This window comes from Anas platyrhynchos, chromosome 2 (assembly GCF_047663525.1).
Source record: "Anas platyrhynchos isolate ZD024472 breed Pekin duck chromosome 2, IASCAAS_PekinDuck_T2T, whole genome shotgun sequence".
Taxonomy (NCBI): Eukaryota; Metazoa; Chordata; class Aves; order Anseriformes; family Anatidae; genus Anas; species Anas platyrhynchos.
Genome location: NC_092588.1, coordinates 141,540,856 through 141,558,221, shown reverse-complemented (window position 1 = coordinate 141,558,221; position 17,366 = coordinate 141,540,856). Strand labels below are relative to the sequence as shown.

The 17,366-nt window shown below is 39.1% G+C and overlaps 1 protein-coding gene across 5 annotated transcripts in view; it reads left to right on the top strand.

The window, feature by feature from the left end:
• The window catches only part of ARHGAP21 (Rho GTPase activating protein 21), a 118,358-nt gene that overhangs the window by 72,185 nt on the left and 28,807 nt on the right, over positions 1-17,366 (top strand). For 4 of the 5 annotated variants that reach the window (XM_038174591.2, XM_027450626.3, XM_038174590.2 and 1 more), the window contains 3 exons: positions 3,351-3,405; positions 13,739-13,768; positions 15,286-17,233. In XM_038174591.2, the coding sequence (XP_038030519.2) occupies positions 3,351-3,405; positions 13,739-13,768; positions 15,286-17,233 (2,033 nt within the window). The remainder of the gene's footprint in view (positions 1-3,350; positions 3,406-13,738; positions 13,769-15,285; positions 17,234-17,366) is intronic. The other variant, XM_027450628.3, reaches the window with a different exon arrangement.

The window sequence follows — 17,366 nt, the reverse complement described above, 5'->3', positions numbered from 1 at the left end:
TTCAGCAGGCTTTGTGCGAGTGACTTGCTGAAAAGCCTTTTGAAAGACTAAGCTGTCAGTTGAAATCTCTTGTTCATGACTAGAGACAGTTTCATTTACAGTTTGTATGTGTGATGATTTTTTAGACATATTAATCACTGTATTTTTCATTATTTTAAATTGCCCTTTCAAATATCTTGTCAACTGTAAATGCTGTTCTTTCCTAATTTTTCTGATCATCTTCAGAGCAGTTTTAAGTAAAGTTACAGCATGGGTAACCTCTGCAGCCTCTCAAGGGAGAGAGTTCCCCCCACACTGTTCAGCTGCTGAGCAATGAAACTTGTTTGTGCTTTGTGATTTTATTTTAATTAGATTACTTCTGCAGCTTCATTCCCACAGCAGCTCATGGTATGTCTGGAAAATAGTTCAATTGTAGAGGTTTGTTCTCATCACAGAATGCTGCAGACATCAGAACTTGGTCACCTTCTTCATGCCAGATCCAAGTAGATCCTTTTTGATGTTTAGATGAAAGATTCCCATAAATTCCAGTTGATGGCCTATAATTCAAGCGTGTTTTGTATTGTTCTTGGAAAAGCTTTGTTTTCAAGCTGTGTAGGACATTATCTATTTTCCTCTGGTTGGAGATAATAAATTTAAGCTTACACTGATTATTTCCTCTGGATAATGAATGGCACACCTCAAAAGAGTTTCCAGAAATAACCATTTCCTGCGAGATTAGTTCTAAGATTATTTTTAAATCTACATTTCCTACTCTTTACATTTGGTTGTTAGTTTGGTCCATTAAGAATTTATTCTCATCTGTTTACATAATCACCTTGGAGATGTGCTGATTACTAATGTAAACTCCATAAATTATTTATTGTTCTTTGGTGTTTGTTTTTTTTTTTAGTCTGATTCCCAACTGCTTTTTTTTTTTGTTACTTTGATTTTGGAATTTAGAAATTTAGAATGATGAAGTCTATTCAACTTCTTTTTGCAAACTTTTTGAAAGTGCTGAGGTTATTCAGAAATGTATGTGAAATAATGCATGAAAATAATTGTAACGATGACAGCCCATCGTAGTGCTTTAGCTTGGTGCCTCTGAGTGAAGTTTAAATTTTACTCGGTGTAATAAAAGTCATTTGCATGATAGATATCTCTGAGAATCCATAATACTGTAACTAATATTTTACTGTAAGCTGCCACTTCCTCTGTGTCATGGTTTTTATTAATGCTTTCTAGTTCCTAATTTACATGCACGTTACAGTACCATACCTGAAAGGTATTCCTTAACCCCCTTCTTTGATACTAGAATTGAAGAATACTCTGAGAGCTCTCTGAAAAATACTAAGTAGGAAGATCCAAATTGTCTCCAGAATGTTCTGCAGGCAAACAGGAGTAGAGTAATTGAGGAGCTGTTTGAATGATGTACAAAGTGTTGCTCCTGAACAACTTTCCTCTTCTGGATGGCTACTAAAGAAAGGTGTTAAATTGTGTAAATGGATTTAATTAAAAAAAAAAAAAAAAAAGTGAGAGAAATGTGTATTTAAAAAGCACACTATACTTCTGTAAAACAGTAGTGTGTTCTGTGTTGAAATATACATGGGCAACTTTCATTTATATATAAAGGATCAGAAGATGAGCAATGCTATAGAAGTTTTTAATTTTCAAAGTTTATCCTGCAAATAAGCATTGATTATATCAAACCATAAGCTGCCTAATATGAATTATGACTATACAAAACACATGTGCTACCCATGTGTAGCAAAGAACTTTGAATGCTTCACTGGAAATGCCCAAAACTAGGGTATCTCTTTCATATTTTTATATTTTTACGGCTGGTGAGTAGTTTAATACCCATACTGAGGAATTTAGGCAGAAGTCCCTCCTGATGGACAATGCTTTAAATGATTCTTTGACAGTAGTTTTGCTGTTAATGCATTCAGTCAAAATGGAAAATGGTTTTGTAAATACACAAAAGATAAGTCATCATTTTTTTATGTCTTAAAATTCATTATTCTGAAAAACTGTAAAAGCATTTTTGAAGACTTATTTTTCCTAGCTGTGCATAGATTTAAAAGAAGAACGTAAACCTGTTCCTAACAACTTTTGGCTTTAAAGCTAAATTAATCTATGCTATTTGGAGAACACTTTTTTTTTCTCCTAAGATTAATAATGGTTTAGGAATATTGTGAAAGCTAACACCCTTACTCTGCAGTTTTGGAATGCAGCCTTGTGTCTGTGGCCAGTAACAAATGGAAAAGGAACCACAAAATAGAAACATTTTTCACATCTGAAAGCAGAATAAATTGTACATTACATCTTTTGAGACAAGACTTTCCGTTCTGCAGGAATAAGAAATTGAGATCTTTCTTGGTCCTTTCATAGATTTTTTTATTTTTTTTTTATGTACTCTGAAGTTGGTGGTCGGTCTCTGTGCTACTTCTGTGTTTTCTCAGCAGTGAATTGTACTGCCTGGTACAGATAAGCTCAGTCCTAGTTAGATCTGTCCAGTTAGGTTTTGTTCTTTGGTACTTGTGTTGGTGTTGGTCAGTTTCTTTAAATATTCTTCCCTGTGATATTTTGAAGTGTGAGATTCCTTAATAACAGGTGTAATCTCTCGATTTGCTGGTTTGCAAGTCTAGTTAAAATAGTCTGTACAAGCAATCTTTCATAGCCCTTCTCTGTACCTGGTCCAGTTCACATGTAATGAACGTGAACAGTATTAAATTATCTCAGATGAAATGAAAAACAACTCAGCTGTTTTGTATTACTGTTACAAGTATATATTTGCTTGTGAAAATAGTTTTTTTCTGATACGCAGTGGCTGTGGATTTCTCTGTTTTGCAGTATTTGATTTTTGGATAACCAGTGAATCTTATATTCCATGTCCTGATTTTGGATGTACTTGAGTTATATTGGTTGACCTGTACAGATGGCAGGATCTTTATCGCTTCAAGTAACGTGCTGCTTTTGGTTTCAGCAGTTCAGACTGACAAATTCAGTCAGCCAGATTAGATCTGAAAATTTGTAAACTGTTTTATTTGGGTATTTTGGACTATCCCCAGCAATTTTGAAGAGTGCTAATGGACTTTAATTTTAAGTGGAAGATAAAGGGAAGTTTTACTTGTGTTTAAAGATTTGTTACCTTGTTCTGTCAGAGAAGCTCCAAACATCTAATGTATCTTAGGACTCTTAATAATAAATAATGAAATAAAATTGACAAAGTACATTGCCTTATCCATAAAGCTAGTATATTAAAACATTTTTTCTGCTAAGACTCTGATGGAAATTATTCTATCATTGGAAAAAAAAATTCATTTCGCATTACAAAAGTTGATATGTGATGTGTTTTTTTTTTTCTGTTTCAGTGACAGCGTATTGGAACTTAGTGTTATGCCAAAAGATGAGGACATCCTTCAGTTGGTATGTTTATTAAGCTTTTTTATGAAGAGTTGTGATTTATATTTTTTATTGTAGCGTCCTTATCTGACTGTGAAAAGAGGATTAATTTGAGGTGGAATTGTCATTTTACAAAAGTGTTCTGCTGCTTTGTGTTGCCTCTGTAACTTGAGTTTCTTCTGACTGCTGTTGGTCTGCTTTTATATTGTGTTGATACATGATTATAATATGACACAGGAATTTAAGCTCCTGTTGGCTATGATACATTTGTTGAGATAAAAGTGGGCCTGCCTTGAGGACTGTCAGTTCTGCAGAGCATCTGCTAGAGGAAGGCCATGAAGAGACAGATGTTGTCTGTGTTCTGCAAGACTGAGCATTGAGCGTGCTCAGGCATAGCGGAAAAGACTTCTGATAGCTGCAGTTTGCTCTGCAGTCAGAAGGTATGATGACAAAGTATTTCTAGAAGTCATCATCTCTATTTAAGTGTATGTTTTATTGAGGTGTCGGTCTTTAACAGCTACAACGTCTGAAGATACAGGTGATAGAAATGAATGGCATCATACAAGAGAATCCTACGATTTTCTCCCTTTTACAACATCGCAGAGGGGGAGAAATTTAACCACATCTAAAATAAGTCAGGATTCTTTTGAGACGTGCACCACTGGAACTTCAGTCAAATAAAAAATGCATGTAATTCCTCTGCAGAATGTGATAATTAATCTTCAGCCTTTGGAAGCTGAAATCTACTGTTCTAATGATAAGACTTGGTGAAGAAATTTGCTCAAAGCTGAACGCTCACACTTAAAGTGCAGTGAATTTTCAGAGTAACAGCATGGAATGTTACTCCTTTCGCTGTCTGTGACAAAGTAATTTCTTCTTTTCAGCTGAGAAACTGTTTGTTTGTTTGTTTGTTTTATTTTTCTATTTTAATCTTTTTTTTTTATTAACATTGTGTTAGCTTTTTTGTGACTCATATGTCTAAACAAAATATAAACTGACTCAGCAAATTCTTATTCCTGAATGAAGTACAGTTTATATAAGCGGTAACGTCCTGTCAGTGTGAGTTCAGAATGAATGATAAATGGCAAAGTACAATACCCTTATTAATGCAGGAATCAAAACACACTCATCACTGAAGTACATTCTAAAAGTTGTTACAGTATTTTAAGGAATTTAATTTTGGTTTTGACAGGTGTCATAAATTTTGCAGTACATATCTTCAGATGTTGTAACTGCAAACTTGATAACAAATACAGGTATTAGGTAAAAATAGAAAAACTCTGCACTAATGGGTAATGTAGTAGGGGCTAAAGAAGGATTTATCTGCACAGTGAGGATGAAATAGTTTCAGGAATATATATTCAGGAATGATGCTGGGTGTGGTAGGTTTTGTAGTACTCAGCAGTCTGCTTGGTGTGTTAATGACTTATTGGTAGGTTGGCTACATAAAGAACACAGTTGCTTGTTCCTGCTTTTAGGTCACTATTTATAAACCTTGAATTTAGTCTTCATGTGTATGTGTCTGAACCTGTTGAGGTATTGAATTTCCTGAAAAGGGGGTCAAATCCATTCATCAATATTAACAGTGAAGTGCTCCAGTCCAGGTGTCACTGCCCTCTGTGGCACATGGCATGTTACTTGGAGGGGAGTTGCAAGTGAACTCCTGTCATCAGTGAAGTCAGTGTGAAAGTCATGTTCATTCATTGACCTGATCTTGGAAATGTCACTTTGGAGATTGGTGGAAGGGATATGGCCATGGCAAAAAATTAGGCTTGACAACTAATTTTTTTTTTCATGCTCCTTCCCAAATTTGAGATAATTTTACTTAAAATGATCTTTTTTTGATAACTTTGAAACATTTACATGATCAAAATACAAAATTAAACCTTTAATAAGTTTAAAATAAGCAACCTGAAGTGGAATACTTATATCTTGAATTGGATTTTTCTTGCTTTAGAATATTGGTAAAGGTTTATTTGCCACATGGAGAAAAAAAAAACAATTAAAATTCAGTGATATATTTAAAATGCATATTTAAAATGCATATTGTCCTAGGAATTCTTTTGCATTTCAAGGACTTATAAAGAAGACTTGAGATCCCAGGGAAAGAGCCATCTTGTGTTGGAAATTCAGGAATTTGAATAGAAGACTGCTTATCTGAACAAATAGCCCCTTATGAACTAAAGGGAAGAAAAGGGAGCATACCTGAAAAAGAAGGAAGGAACAAAGGAGGAGTGTAAAAACATTGTGGAGATATCTGAGGACAAAGGCCAGCTGGGGCTTAATGAAGCAGGGCATATAAAGGGTAACTGGACTGTATTTTGCAAATATTCTAGTTGTGGGAATCTCAGGGGAAATGTAGGTCCAGTGACTGGACAGGAGGGGCTGGAAGAGTGCTTAGCTAAGGGTGCTTAGTGTAAGAGGTAGCTGATACAAAGAGGTAGCTGTGTGGGTGATGCAGAAGGGAGAAGCTGACAGGATGAACGGCGAAGTCTCAGTGTGGATGGATTTTGGTGTTCCTGAGAACTGGACCAGCAGATAGCTCGTGATACGAAACGAGGAACATGAAAACTCTGCAAGTCAAGCATAACAAGCACCGTGCATCATTGTGGAGGCGACCGGCTGAATAAGAGTCCTGCTGAAAACAAGGCAGGGGTTGCAGTGGGCACCAGGGTCTGTGAGTCCCCGCTGTGCTCGTGTGCAGCTCAGCCAGCAGGCAGAGGAAGCTGTTACACCCCACCTGACACGCTGATGAGGCTGTACCTGGAATTTTATGTGTACTTCAAGAAGGATGGGAAGAAGCTGGAAAAGGTCCAGAAGAAAGCTAGAGGCATGGTCAGGCTCCTGGAACATGGAGCCTTATGAGGAGAGGTTCAGGAGCTCTGATTTAGTCTGTTAAAGGGGTGGCTAAAGGGTGAAGTAACAGCAGTCCACAATTAGAGAGCAGTTACCAAGAGGATGGAGACAAACTGTTCACAGTAGAGGACAGCCATAAGCAGGCACTTGGAAGGTTCACATTAGGCATCAGGAAGTGTGATATAGTAGCACTTCGTGCTTTTTTTTTTTTTTTTTTTCTGAGAGGGTCGTATAGCACTGGAATCAGTGCAGATGGCATCGCCATCTGTGGAAGTTAGAGACACAGCTAGACAAAGCACTGGCTGACGAGGGTGTTGGTGGTAGTTCAGCTTTGAATGGTGGATTGAACTGCGTGATCACCAGGAATCCCTTCCAATCAGTAGTTGAGTGGTTCGGTTTATTCTGTATAAAGAAACATATATAAAATAATTTCCACATGACTTTACTTTTGTCTTGAAGAGTTTCCGAACTTGAGCACAGATGTCTAACCTTGCAGCTGAATTTAGCAGATTACCTTTGCAAACATAGTGAGGAGGACCATCTTAGTTATCCATAGCTTCCAGGTCTGTGCCTTTAGGCTTTCAGGCTACTCTGGAATGAAAAAAACCTGAAGGAAAGAGGAGGAAGAGCACTGGTGTTTTAGACATGGTGTTCAGGATATCTAATAAAATGCTTGTATTGGGTCATTCAACTTTTATATTCTGTTTGTTTTCCTGAATGTTTCCAGTAAGTGTACAGGGCAACTCAGGTGGACTGATAAGGACACTGGAAGGGAGAGGTGAGAGGAAGGAGCAAATGCTTTAACTTTGTAGGCAAAACAAAGAGTGCCTGAAAATACAGGTCACAAAGGTGATGGAAATACAGAAATAGCAGGGTTGATAACAGGGAAGGAGCAAAAAAAGTGCTCAGAAGTAAGTTTGTGTTAATTAGCAGTGGAAAAGGAGTCAGGAAATATTTTAAGCATTAGCTATAACTTCTAGTTCTTGGGTTTCAGTTACATGAAAAACAGATCTAAATGCAGTGACAATGAACATACAATAGGAATTCCATTTTTTACTTACTAAAACTTAGAAGTTTTTTAACTTGGTGTCCATCCCAGAGAACGATTCTTCTAAATATAACTAAATATATTTGTAACAGGTAAGGTATTTTAATCTGAGACCTTGTCCTATAGTGTAAAATTAACTCTTTTAATCTCTTAGCCCATAGATTTCGACAGTAAGATGTAGCTTCAGAATGATTTGGGATAGAAAACTGTAGTTTTCTAAAGAAATGGACTTTACAGAGGCAATGTGGCTTTTTTTGTAAAGAGGGAATACTGGATTTTCATTGAGTTATAAGCCTATCAAGGTGTAATACAATCTTACATCTCATATGTATGTGGTCTCCTGGTATTTATATTGAAATAAAAGACTTTTCCCCATTCCCATTCACTTTTTGTTAAGCATTTGATGTTTAGCCACTCTTCTTTCTACATTTCCCTGTGAAGCTATGACTCAGTTTCTCAACTGCATAGAATTATCATTACTTACATGCTAAAATGCAGCACATGAACTGTTAGAGAGGCTGTTTCCAATCAACTGTGCAGTCTGAGAGGTGTCTCTGGCTCCTCTGATGGTGTGCACATCCCCAGGCGGCCGTGCTAAAGGCTGGCATTGCATCATCTTACTTAAAACACTGAACTGAGCGAAGAGCATAAAATAGAGGATGAGAAGCCAGCATGGTGTATCAGAGCCTATCTTAATGAAAACGTTCAGAGCTACCTTCTTCTAGATTTATTGTTAAGGGAATGAAATAATCACAGCAATATTCGTAGCTGTCACTCCCTGTTCTTTCTCCTGCTTACATCCCTGTTGATGCTGGACTCATTGCCCAGAACACTGGGTTGAAACCTTGTCATTAGCAGCTAGGGAGACGAAGTGTTTTCTTTCCAAGGCTGAAGGCTCCAATTAGCTGCTCTGTTTGTCCTGTCCCTGACAAAATCAGCCTGTTGTACCAACACCTGCCTTACTGCCAAGGAACGTGGCATGACTGGGGACCTTCTGCACCATTTGTAAGGCAGCTGGGGGGTGCTGTTGGATGGAAATCAGGAGTTGGAGGTGTTGGGGCCGGGACTGCCTTTTCAGAGAGGAGATGGCTTGGTGGAGGCTGCGAGTGAAAGGGCGTAGGAGGGGAAAAGCAATAGGAAGCGAGGGTCAGAAGCCGTAACAAATGGTGGTTTGTTAGTTTTGTAGACTGCAGAACAAATTTCTCCGTTTGTGCAGAAAGAACTGAATTAATTAGGACTGGAGCTCAGTTATGTGATGCCAATTTTGTCTTTGGAAAGATGTTTTTTGAATGGTTTCCATTTTATGTAATAGATCCATAAGTGCACATTTTGAACACACGTGAAACACTGTCAATTGAGACACTGGAAAATTTTATGTAAGTTGTCGTTCTGTTCTATTATACCAAAATCTGAAACTCTTAATACGCTTTTTGAACAGTAAAGTTTGGAAACAAAGCGGAGAGGTGTTTTTTATCAAGCACCAGCACAAAGTGGACAGCTGGAAAATAAATGCAGTTTGTCCCTTAGCTTGCCAAAAGGAGATGGCAAAAGGAATCAGATGGGTATACTGAGAGCCTTTACTTTTAAAGAAAAAACTTTATAAAGGGCAACAGTGCCCAAATTCCAAATTTCAGAGTAGACTGGGATACCTGCCTATTGCCAAAAGGCCCACAGAGAATTCCTCTCTTGCTGTAGATTTCAGCTGTTTCATAATTAATGTCAGTCTGTGGTTCTCAGACATCTTTTGAACAGCAATCCTTCATGTCTCTCCACTACAGGTTTTGTGTAAAGAAAGCTTGTAGCTGGTGTGTGACTGTATTGAGACCACGAGGAGGAGGATTACTACTGTATTATAATTTGTGTTTCAAATTTGATCTGCCTATAAAAAAAAAAAAAGTTGTGTAGCATTGGCAAATGTTTTTTAAGAGAAATTATCCATCTCGTATGCATTAGCACCACTGATTTCATACCCACAGGGTGACACATTCAGGTGGACTGCAAATAACTCCAGTTCTTGAGTGCATTTAATAGAACTATTGCTGGTTTATAGCCTCCTGGATGAGAAATGTACTACGAAAAAATGGTCAAGTTACAACATCCTTCAGTCATTGACAAACTTTGTGACACACAAGACTGATGTAAACGCACTCGCCATAGAGGGAAACCTGAAACTGCTGAGCCCAGTTAGAGTTCAGCCTTAGTTCAGCTCTTGTCTATAGGCTTTGAGCTGGGGTATCCTTAATATGTAGGATTTTTGAACCATTTTTTTGGAGATATGTTCATGCTGGAATCTGCATGGTTGCTCATTGATCCTTGTGTAAGCAGAGGATGGTGTAGCTTACAAGGCACTGAATTTTCCAGTGTCAGGCACTTTAAAGTACTGCTCTTCACAAATAGTATCTTTAACGTGATCTGTTGTATAAATTGGAGCTGTACATTTGGAAAGCTATTTCAAGCCTGGCTTGCTGATGTTATATCTAGTGCTTCTTAATACGTAAACATTTGTGCATGTATGTAAATACGTGTAAATGTGTCTCTTCTGTGTGTATTCACATCTATTTATATAAATGAAAAACAACACACATGCAGTACATGCAACAAACCCTGACTTCTCATGGTTCATTCTCTGGCATTTCTCTCTCCAGCTACCTACTCAGAAATCCACCTTTCCTAACCTTCAGCCCATCTCCAACAGTTTAATTGCAAATAATTAAAAAGAAAAAAAATGTCTTAATAGGAATTGCCTCCCAGAGTAGCAGAAGTGAATCTGGATTGATTTCTTATACTCCTAGTTGTCACCATTTAGATATTACTAGTCTATGAATCTGTTAAAACCTGCCCTAGGGTTTCAGAAAGCCCTCTGTCGTTTCATTTACCGCAAGATTTCACTGCATATTCTATTAACAGTGCTAAAAGTAGAATAAAGGAGGGCTGTTAATAACTTTATATGACTCTTTTTGCGACAGGGAGAGAGGAGAACTACACCTTGTTCTTGTCCTTAATGCATTTCCTTCTTGCCTGTCTTTTAGTTAACATCTTAATCTTTCCTTAAAGTTTTGGACCACTGAAAATGTGCACTGATAGCTCAAAATTGATCCAAATTTGAACAGAAATCTTTCTGGCTGCGGGTAGTATGGGGACAAAAAAATCTAGATGGGAATAACTCAGAGTGCCTGAAGGACAAATAAAGCACATCTTTAAAGCACATTCCTTCTGTGGTTTTGGTTTTTTTTTTTTTTTTTTTTTTAGTTTTCCTCCTCATTTCTAGTCAGGTACAAACCTTGTGATTGAATTTTTCAGTATACTGGCAAATCTGGGCAGAAAAGATCGCTTCTTTCTTGTTTCTGATCCAGTTTTTGTGGAGTTTGCCAGCTCTCAAGCCCTTGTACTTACTATGAAATTGCCAGTGATGCACCTGCATTAAAAATAAGAAGAAAGGGGGGAAAAAAGAAAAGCTTGTGTAAGGAAATTTATTCTAGAGTTTCATAAGCCCCAGCTGCTGCTGAGGACAGGCCTGGCTTCAGTCAACTTTACCAATTATGTATTTTTTTTCCTGAGACCATCCAGTTACATCAGAGCTAGTGGAGGAACATAGCTATTTCACTGGCAAACTGAAATATTTTTGTTTGGTTGGTTTTTAATGAATAGCCATGTTTTCATAAGCAGCATTTGCTAACTTCCAGATTTTGTACTGACGCAGCCAGTAATGCACATGAGGGTTAGTATTAAAGCTCTGGCAGCAAATGCAATTGGAGGGGTGTGGTGTGAAGGCACACTGACCTAAAGGAGAAGAGACTTAAACTTTGGTATTTCAATAGTGTATCTGTTAGAAAATACAATTTTCTTCATGCCCCCTTACTCCAGCTTATGCTATATTTACAAGAAAGTCTCTTACGGAGTGTATGGTTTTCTGTTTTTTGATTTAAATGTTATCTGGCTGTAGTGGGTTGGGTGTCAGAACAACGTGAAACCACTTGAGCTGTACTACAGCCATTGCTAGAGTAAGCTGTAAGTGCAAAATGTTTCATTTTCAGACAGTTGAAAACCTTTTCTGGTGTTCTGCTCCCGTTTGTGCTGAATGTGAGTGAATTGGGACTGGGGAAAAGAACTTAGGAAGTAGTAAAGAACCTGAATGTAAAGCAAAACTGGTTGCAGTGGGAAGGGAGAACACCCCAAGCTCAGCCTTCCAAGCTGCGTTGGCTTCTGATTCACCAAAATGCTTATCTCCAAGTCTGCAAGTAATTCTGTTGAGATGAGTCTGTTTATTCATCCTTTTATTGTTGAGCGTATGGCTACGTGCTTTTAGGGGTTTGGGCTAAGGGATATAGGACAAGGTTGTCTCAAGCTCTTGGAAGTCCAGGGATTTGCCATGATTGTTGCTAGGAAGAAGAATCCTTGGACAGGGACTATCGTTATTCTGACACCACGTGGCATAAAAGCAAGTGGGAAATCGTGAACGTGAGCAAAAGCCTTCCCTTGATTTTTTTTTGGTGGGAGGGTTAATAAAATGTCATGTGGAATGTTTTATTTGCTTAAAGTCATTTGTTCTGCAGATCACAAGGCATGAATGTGTTACTTTACGTTTGGGTTTTTACGTTTGGGTTTTTACGTTTGGGTTATGCCTATACAAATTCACAGTAAGAAATTCATCCTTAGGCTTATGAGTTTGCAAGCTTGATGCAAACAAAAGTAGATTGCAAGGTGGCAGAGAAATTGTACCCAGTAACTGGAAGCACACTAAATTCGTACTGTAAGAGCAATTTCCTTCTAGAAATGGTTGCAGAGCTGTTCTCCATCAGAGCTGATAGTGTCATGCTAAATCACTGTGTTTGTATGGGAAGCTTGCCATAATTTCAGGTTTTCTGTGTGCTTGTTTTGTGGTGGTTTTTGAGAAGGTGGGAAAGAGCTTAACATGGCAAGACTGAGTTTTGGGATCGCGATGAACTTCTGGTTACCTGCAGAGCACTTAGCTCCTGTAGGAATTGAATTTTATTCATGGATTTCAAGTTGGAAGGCTGGTTGGGTTTTTCTTTTGATTTCTTTTTTTTTTTTTTTTTTTTTAAGTGCTCAAACCTAAGTCATACCCAAACAGTCTTTTGTACTAAGTTTTCTATTGCAATCACTTAAATTAATGTAGTTTAACTATATATATAGCTGCAAAATATGCTAAGTATCTAAATAGTGTGCAAATGCTAAGAAGTATGTTGATGTACTTCACATCTTTATATTATTGAAACCTTTTATTTCTGTTAACAACTGTATTTTAATGTATTTTCATGACCTGCAGTCATGAAAACTTACTCTTTATTGGGGCAGAAGGGGGGGGGAGGGGGGGTGGAAATCTGTCTGGTTTTATTTTGGACCCTGTGAGAATAATGCTGTCCTCTGAAGATGATATTTTAATATCTGTGATTGATTTTTGTCAAGACCTAAGTAGGAATTGATTTTTATATTCATTTGTAGTCCTCAGCTCTGATCTGATCACACCAGCTTTGGAATTTCGCCTTTCTGCTGTCAAAGTCAATGAAGCATTGTCTGTCGTGGGCGTGTTTCACAAAAGCACAAGCTCAGTGTGTTTGATCGTGGTGGAACATGTCTAGCCCACGTTCAAAACTGTTTTATCAGCTCTATGAAGTAGTAACTGTTTTCTGATTTGGGTGGGGGGTTGGTTTTGTTTGTCTTGCATGCTACTAGTTCCTTACTCCATCTGTTTTCCAGGTCTTTGGCATTTTTTCAATTTTTTTCCTTATTCTTACACCATATCGAGATCTTAAATATAACCATTTGTTCGAAGATTCAGAAATTTAGAAATATTTATCTTTGTACGCTCCTTCCCTCCATTAAATGTGCCACATCCAGTAGTAATCTGGCTTCATTTTTTTTTTCTACTACGGATCGGGAGGGGGGAATAAATCACATGAGGGGAGTGTTTCTGCAGCATCATTCCTCCAATTTCAGCTGTGCAGCGTGAAAGCAGCTGCAGTCAGCTGACAGCTTGTGGTCATGTTCAGATATATGTGGGGAAGGGGTGTGCTGGTTTAAAGGCATAATACAGCCCTTGTTTCGTCACCAGGAAGCAGGGATGGTAGCAGCCCAGGGGAAATGAGAGACAGTAATGTGGCTGTAGTGGAAGGGAAGTCGGGTTGTATAGAGGCAGAGCTCTCTGCAGGCAGCTGTGGGGATGCGCCAAGGCAAAATGGCACAAATATATTTTGGTTTTTGTAACGCTAGGGGATAAATGCAAGCAGCAGAAAAAAAAGCCGGAGATGGACATGCTCAGAAGGAAGCTGAAGTTCTTTTTTCTGCTCTACTGCCCTTTACCTCTGTTGGTACCTTCCAGTGAAATCAGTGTAGTTGTATTTTTAGCTTGCTGTATCCAACATCAATATGACAACATAATTCTGTCTTTACATCTGTAAGCAGCTTTTACTATGTTTTCCTGTTTTCTGCCAGCTGCAGTTTACAAAGGATGTCACAGCACTGGTAAGAAATGCACAGTAGCCATTTCTGATGTGTTTGCTAAGGCATGTTTTCCTCAAGTGGTTTGCGAGAAGCAAGGATACGAAATAGCAAGTTTGTTGGAAATGAGCTAGATAGTCCGAGCTGATTTCTCTTTGTAATGCTAATCTCTTAATTTGTGGTTTGTGCCTGTGACTTGGTCAGTGTGCTTTAATATTTTGCAGTTCACTAATGCTTAGTATAACATTTATTGCAGCAGTATTTAAATGCCTCGCCCGCCTCTGTACTTTGCTCTGTATTAATTTTATGGCTGCGCTCGGGCTTTTGTAACCTGTCTGGTATCTAAGACAGGGCGCGTTGATATTCTGGAATTGAGCATGTTATGGTTTGGAGAGGAAATGCTGGGATACGGCACCACACCTCAACGTGTAAAAGCCCTGAGAAATCATTTTAATCTTCAGTTGCATTGGCAGGCTCTGCGTTGGCTCTTTTATTTCATTATGTTTAACCTGAATAAAGTCACGCGAAAGTTTTGAACTAATAGGCTGTCATTTAGGTATGCTGTATGCTTCTCATTGACTTTTTTTGTATGCTCTATTAATTCCACAATGATAAGTGTTGCTTTTTGAAAAGGAGGCTACTGAAACATGCTAAGTGTAATATATCACCATTTTTTTTTCTCAGAAGCCAGGCTCAAGCATAAAGATGCAAATTAATGCACTGAGAAAATGAATTTGAGATTTTAATTAGTGTTCTAATACATTGTAGACGGGAGTAGATATATGTAAATTTTCATACCTTTTGTACCTTGAAGATAAAAAATGATGCATATTATTCATATTTTTGCAGTAAAATTTGTGTACCATGTACTGGCTGGCTGCTTTAAAATGTAAGATTACTTAGAGGGTGTTGGCTCACACCAGATAGTGCTGCTTCAATTTATTCGTGTTATGTTTAGGAACAGTAGCTGTTATGTAGAAGACATCTTAGAGAGAGGAGTGTGTGTGTGTGTGTTTGTGTGTACTTTTCACACGTACTATGCGAAGTAAATGGAGTTCTTTTTTACATTAAGTGAATGGAGAATTTTCTAATGCTAGTTGAATTTATTATGCACCATTTTAACCTGTCAATTGCTGTCATATTCTGAATCCCAGCAATGCAAAGCATAAATGGGGAGGGTATTTGAAGCATCATGACAGAAAGCAGAAATAAAGGTGGAGAAAAATACTGTGTTTTCTGCTCATGGATCTTGGCAAACCTGCCTCAGTGCTCTACCTGCACTATTTCCTAGCATTGGTCACCACTTCAGCTATTGAATTGCTGGGGGAGAGGATGTATTTAATGGTTTTGTTTGTTCTGTTTCTGCTCATTAAGAGGGTGGAATGCTTTTTTTAACCTTTTAAACTAACATTTTATCTAAAATTACATATACTGTGAACTTCAAACTTGTGTTCCATCTCTTGTTTGATTGTGCAAATGCTAGATTGTGAACTCTTCCAAGTCCTTTACTACTTAATGCTCATTTAATCTTCTGTCCACAGGCATATTCCCAAGATGCCTACCTGAAAGGCAACGAAGCTTACAGTGGTAATGCCCACAACATACCCGAACCACCACCAATATGTTACCCACGCCTGACGTCCACCACTTCTGTTACGGCACAAGCTGGTGACAAGCTACCTTCAGATTTCTCCCTGGGGAAGCAGCAAGTCAGTAGACCAGTACGAGCATTGACACAGCCAGAGAGGGCCTACAGAATGGAAATACAAGTGCCTCCATCACCAACAGACATTGCAAAATCCAATACAGCTGTGTGCGTTTGCAATGAAACTGTACGGACTGTTATTGTGCCTTCTGAGAAGGCTGTAGACTTGCCGTCTTGTAGAAATAACCACGCTGGTCCCTCTCACAGGACAGAGGAAATAAGATACGGCTTGAAAGATCAAACGGCTCTAAAAGCACGGACCACATCACCATCTTCTTCAGTGTCCACTGCCATTGTACTTCCTCAGACTCCAATAACGAGGCCAGTTGATCCAACTGGAACGATGAGCAAGGCTTCAAATTATGTAGTATGTCCAGAAGGAATCCCAAGCACTAGACCACCTGTTCAAGCCACGGACTCGCCCCCTGCCTCTACTAATCATTACAGTTCTCCAACCTCCCACCAGCACATAGACTGGAAGACCTACAAAACCTACAAAGAGTACATCGATAACAGGCGCATGCACATGTACGGCTCCCGAACAATACAGGAGAGGCTGGACAGTTTACGAGCAGCTTCTCAGAACACGACGGATTATAATCAAGTGGTGCCAAACCGCACCGCTTCACAGGTACGGCGCAGGAGCACCTCTCATGACAGGGTTCCCCAGTCTGTGCAGATCCGGCAGCGAAGCGTATCCCAGGAGAGACTTGAAGATCCCGTCCTGATGAAAGAGTGGCCACGAAGTGCTTCACAAGACACGCTAACTTCACCTTCAATTAGTGCTAGGAATCACAGGGCTCGCTCATGGGATTATCTCAGCAAACAAGGGGAAGTGCTAGAAAACTTCCGATCCGAGAATCAGATTGCAGATACAAACGGAGACAGGAGAAAGACTTACAAGTGGACAGGGTTTACCGAACAAGATGATCGGCGAGGTATTTATGAGAGATCTAGGCAGCATGCATTTCATATGTCTCTTCGAGGTCAAAACTTTTCTGTGGCTCCAAGTGGTTATATTTCAGACAACAGGAGAATAGGTAGCAGAGCTTCTCTGTCTGGTTCTCATTTTCAGAAAGTTCCACCTGATATAAAAATGTTGCAGCCTTCTAGAGATTTACAGACTCCTGGGGGAATTTCAAAGCCTGCAGCTGTTTCACAGGAGAGGCCATCTCTCATAACCAGAAGTTCGAAAAGTAGCTCTGTGAAGAGCTCAGCTTCCTATGCAGCAAAACCATCGTTCCCCCTTAACCAGAGCCTGGATGTTGTTGCCAGCAAAGACCAAAGAACAGTAAATCACTTGCATCAGAGCGGTTTGTTAAACCAACAGTCGAGGATCCGAGCGGAAGGTGCCCCAGATCACAAAACAGAAACTGGCAAAACCATCCAGCCCACCTCTTTGTCTCCAGCTTCTGCCAAACTTGTTCAACAAACAAGTGAGAGCCCAACTACCTCTGATAACACAGATGTTCCCATCAGACAAAAGAGTCGCGATTTTGGAAGGGAAGATGTCCAGGAGCCTGAAACTCTGCAAACAGATGTTCAGGAAAATGACAAAGACACGGTTGTCATGCGGGACAAATCACCCTCTGGCCATCAAACGTCCCAGCCTTTGAGGCATCAGTCCTACATTCTTGCTGTAAATGACCAGGAGGCCGCCTCGGACACCACCTGTTGGTTACCTAATGATGCTCGGAGAGAAGTCCACATAAAACGGATAGAAGAAAGGAAAGCATCAGGTTCCAGCCCACCTGGGGACTCCTTGGCTTCTATTCCATTTATCGGTGAGTTAAACTGTTAAAGCATTCCTCACGCCTTTCTGTGTTTAACATGATGGAGAGCACCATGCCAGGTAGCTGACTGCTGTTCCTCTAAATCCTGGGGTTGAGGGATACGAGGGGTTCTTTTCATCCAGCA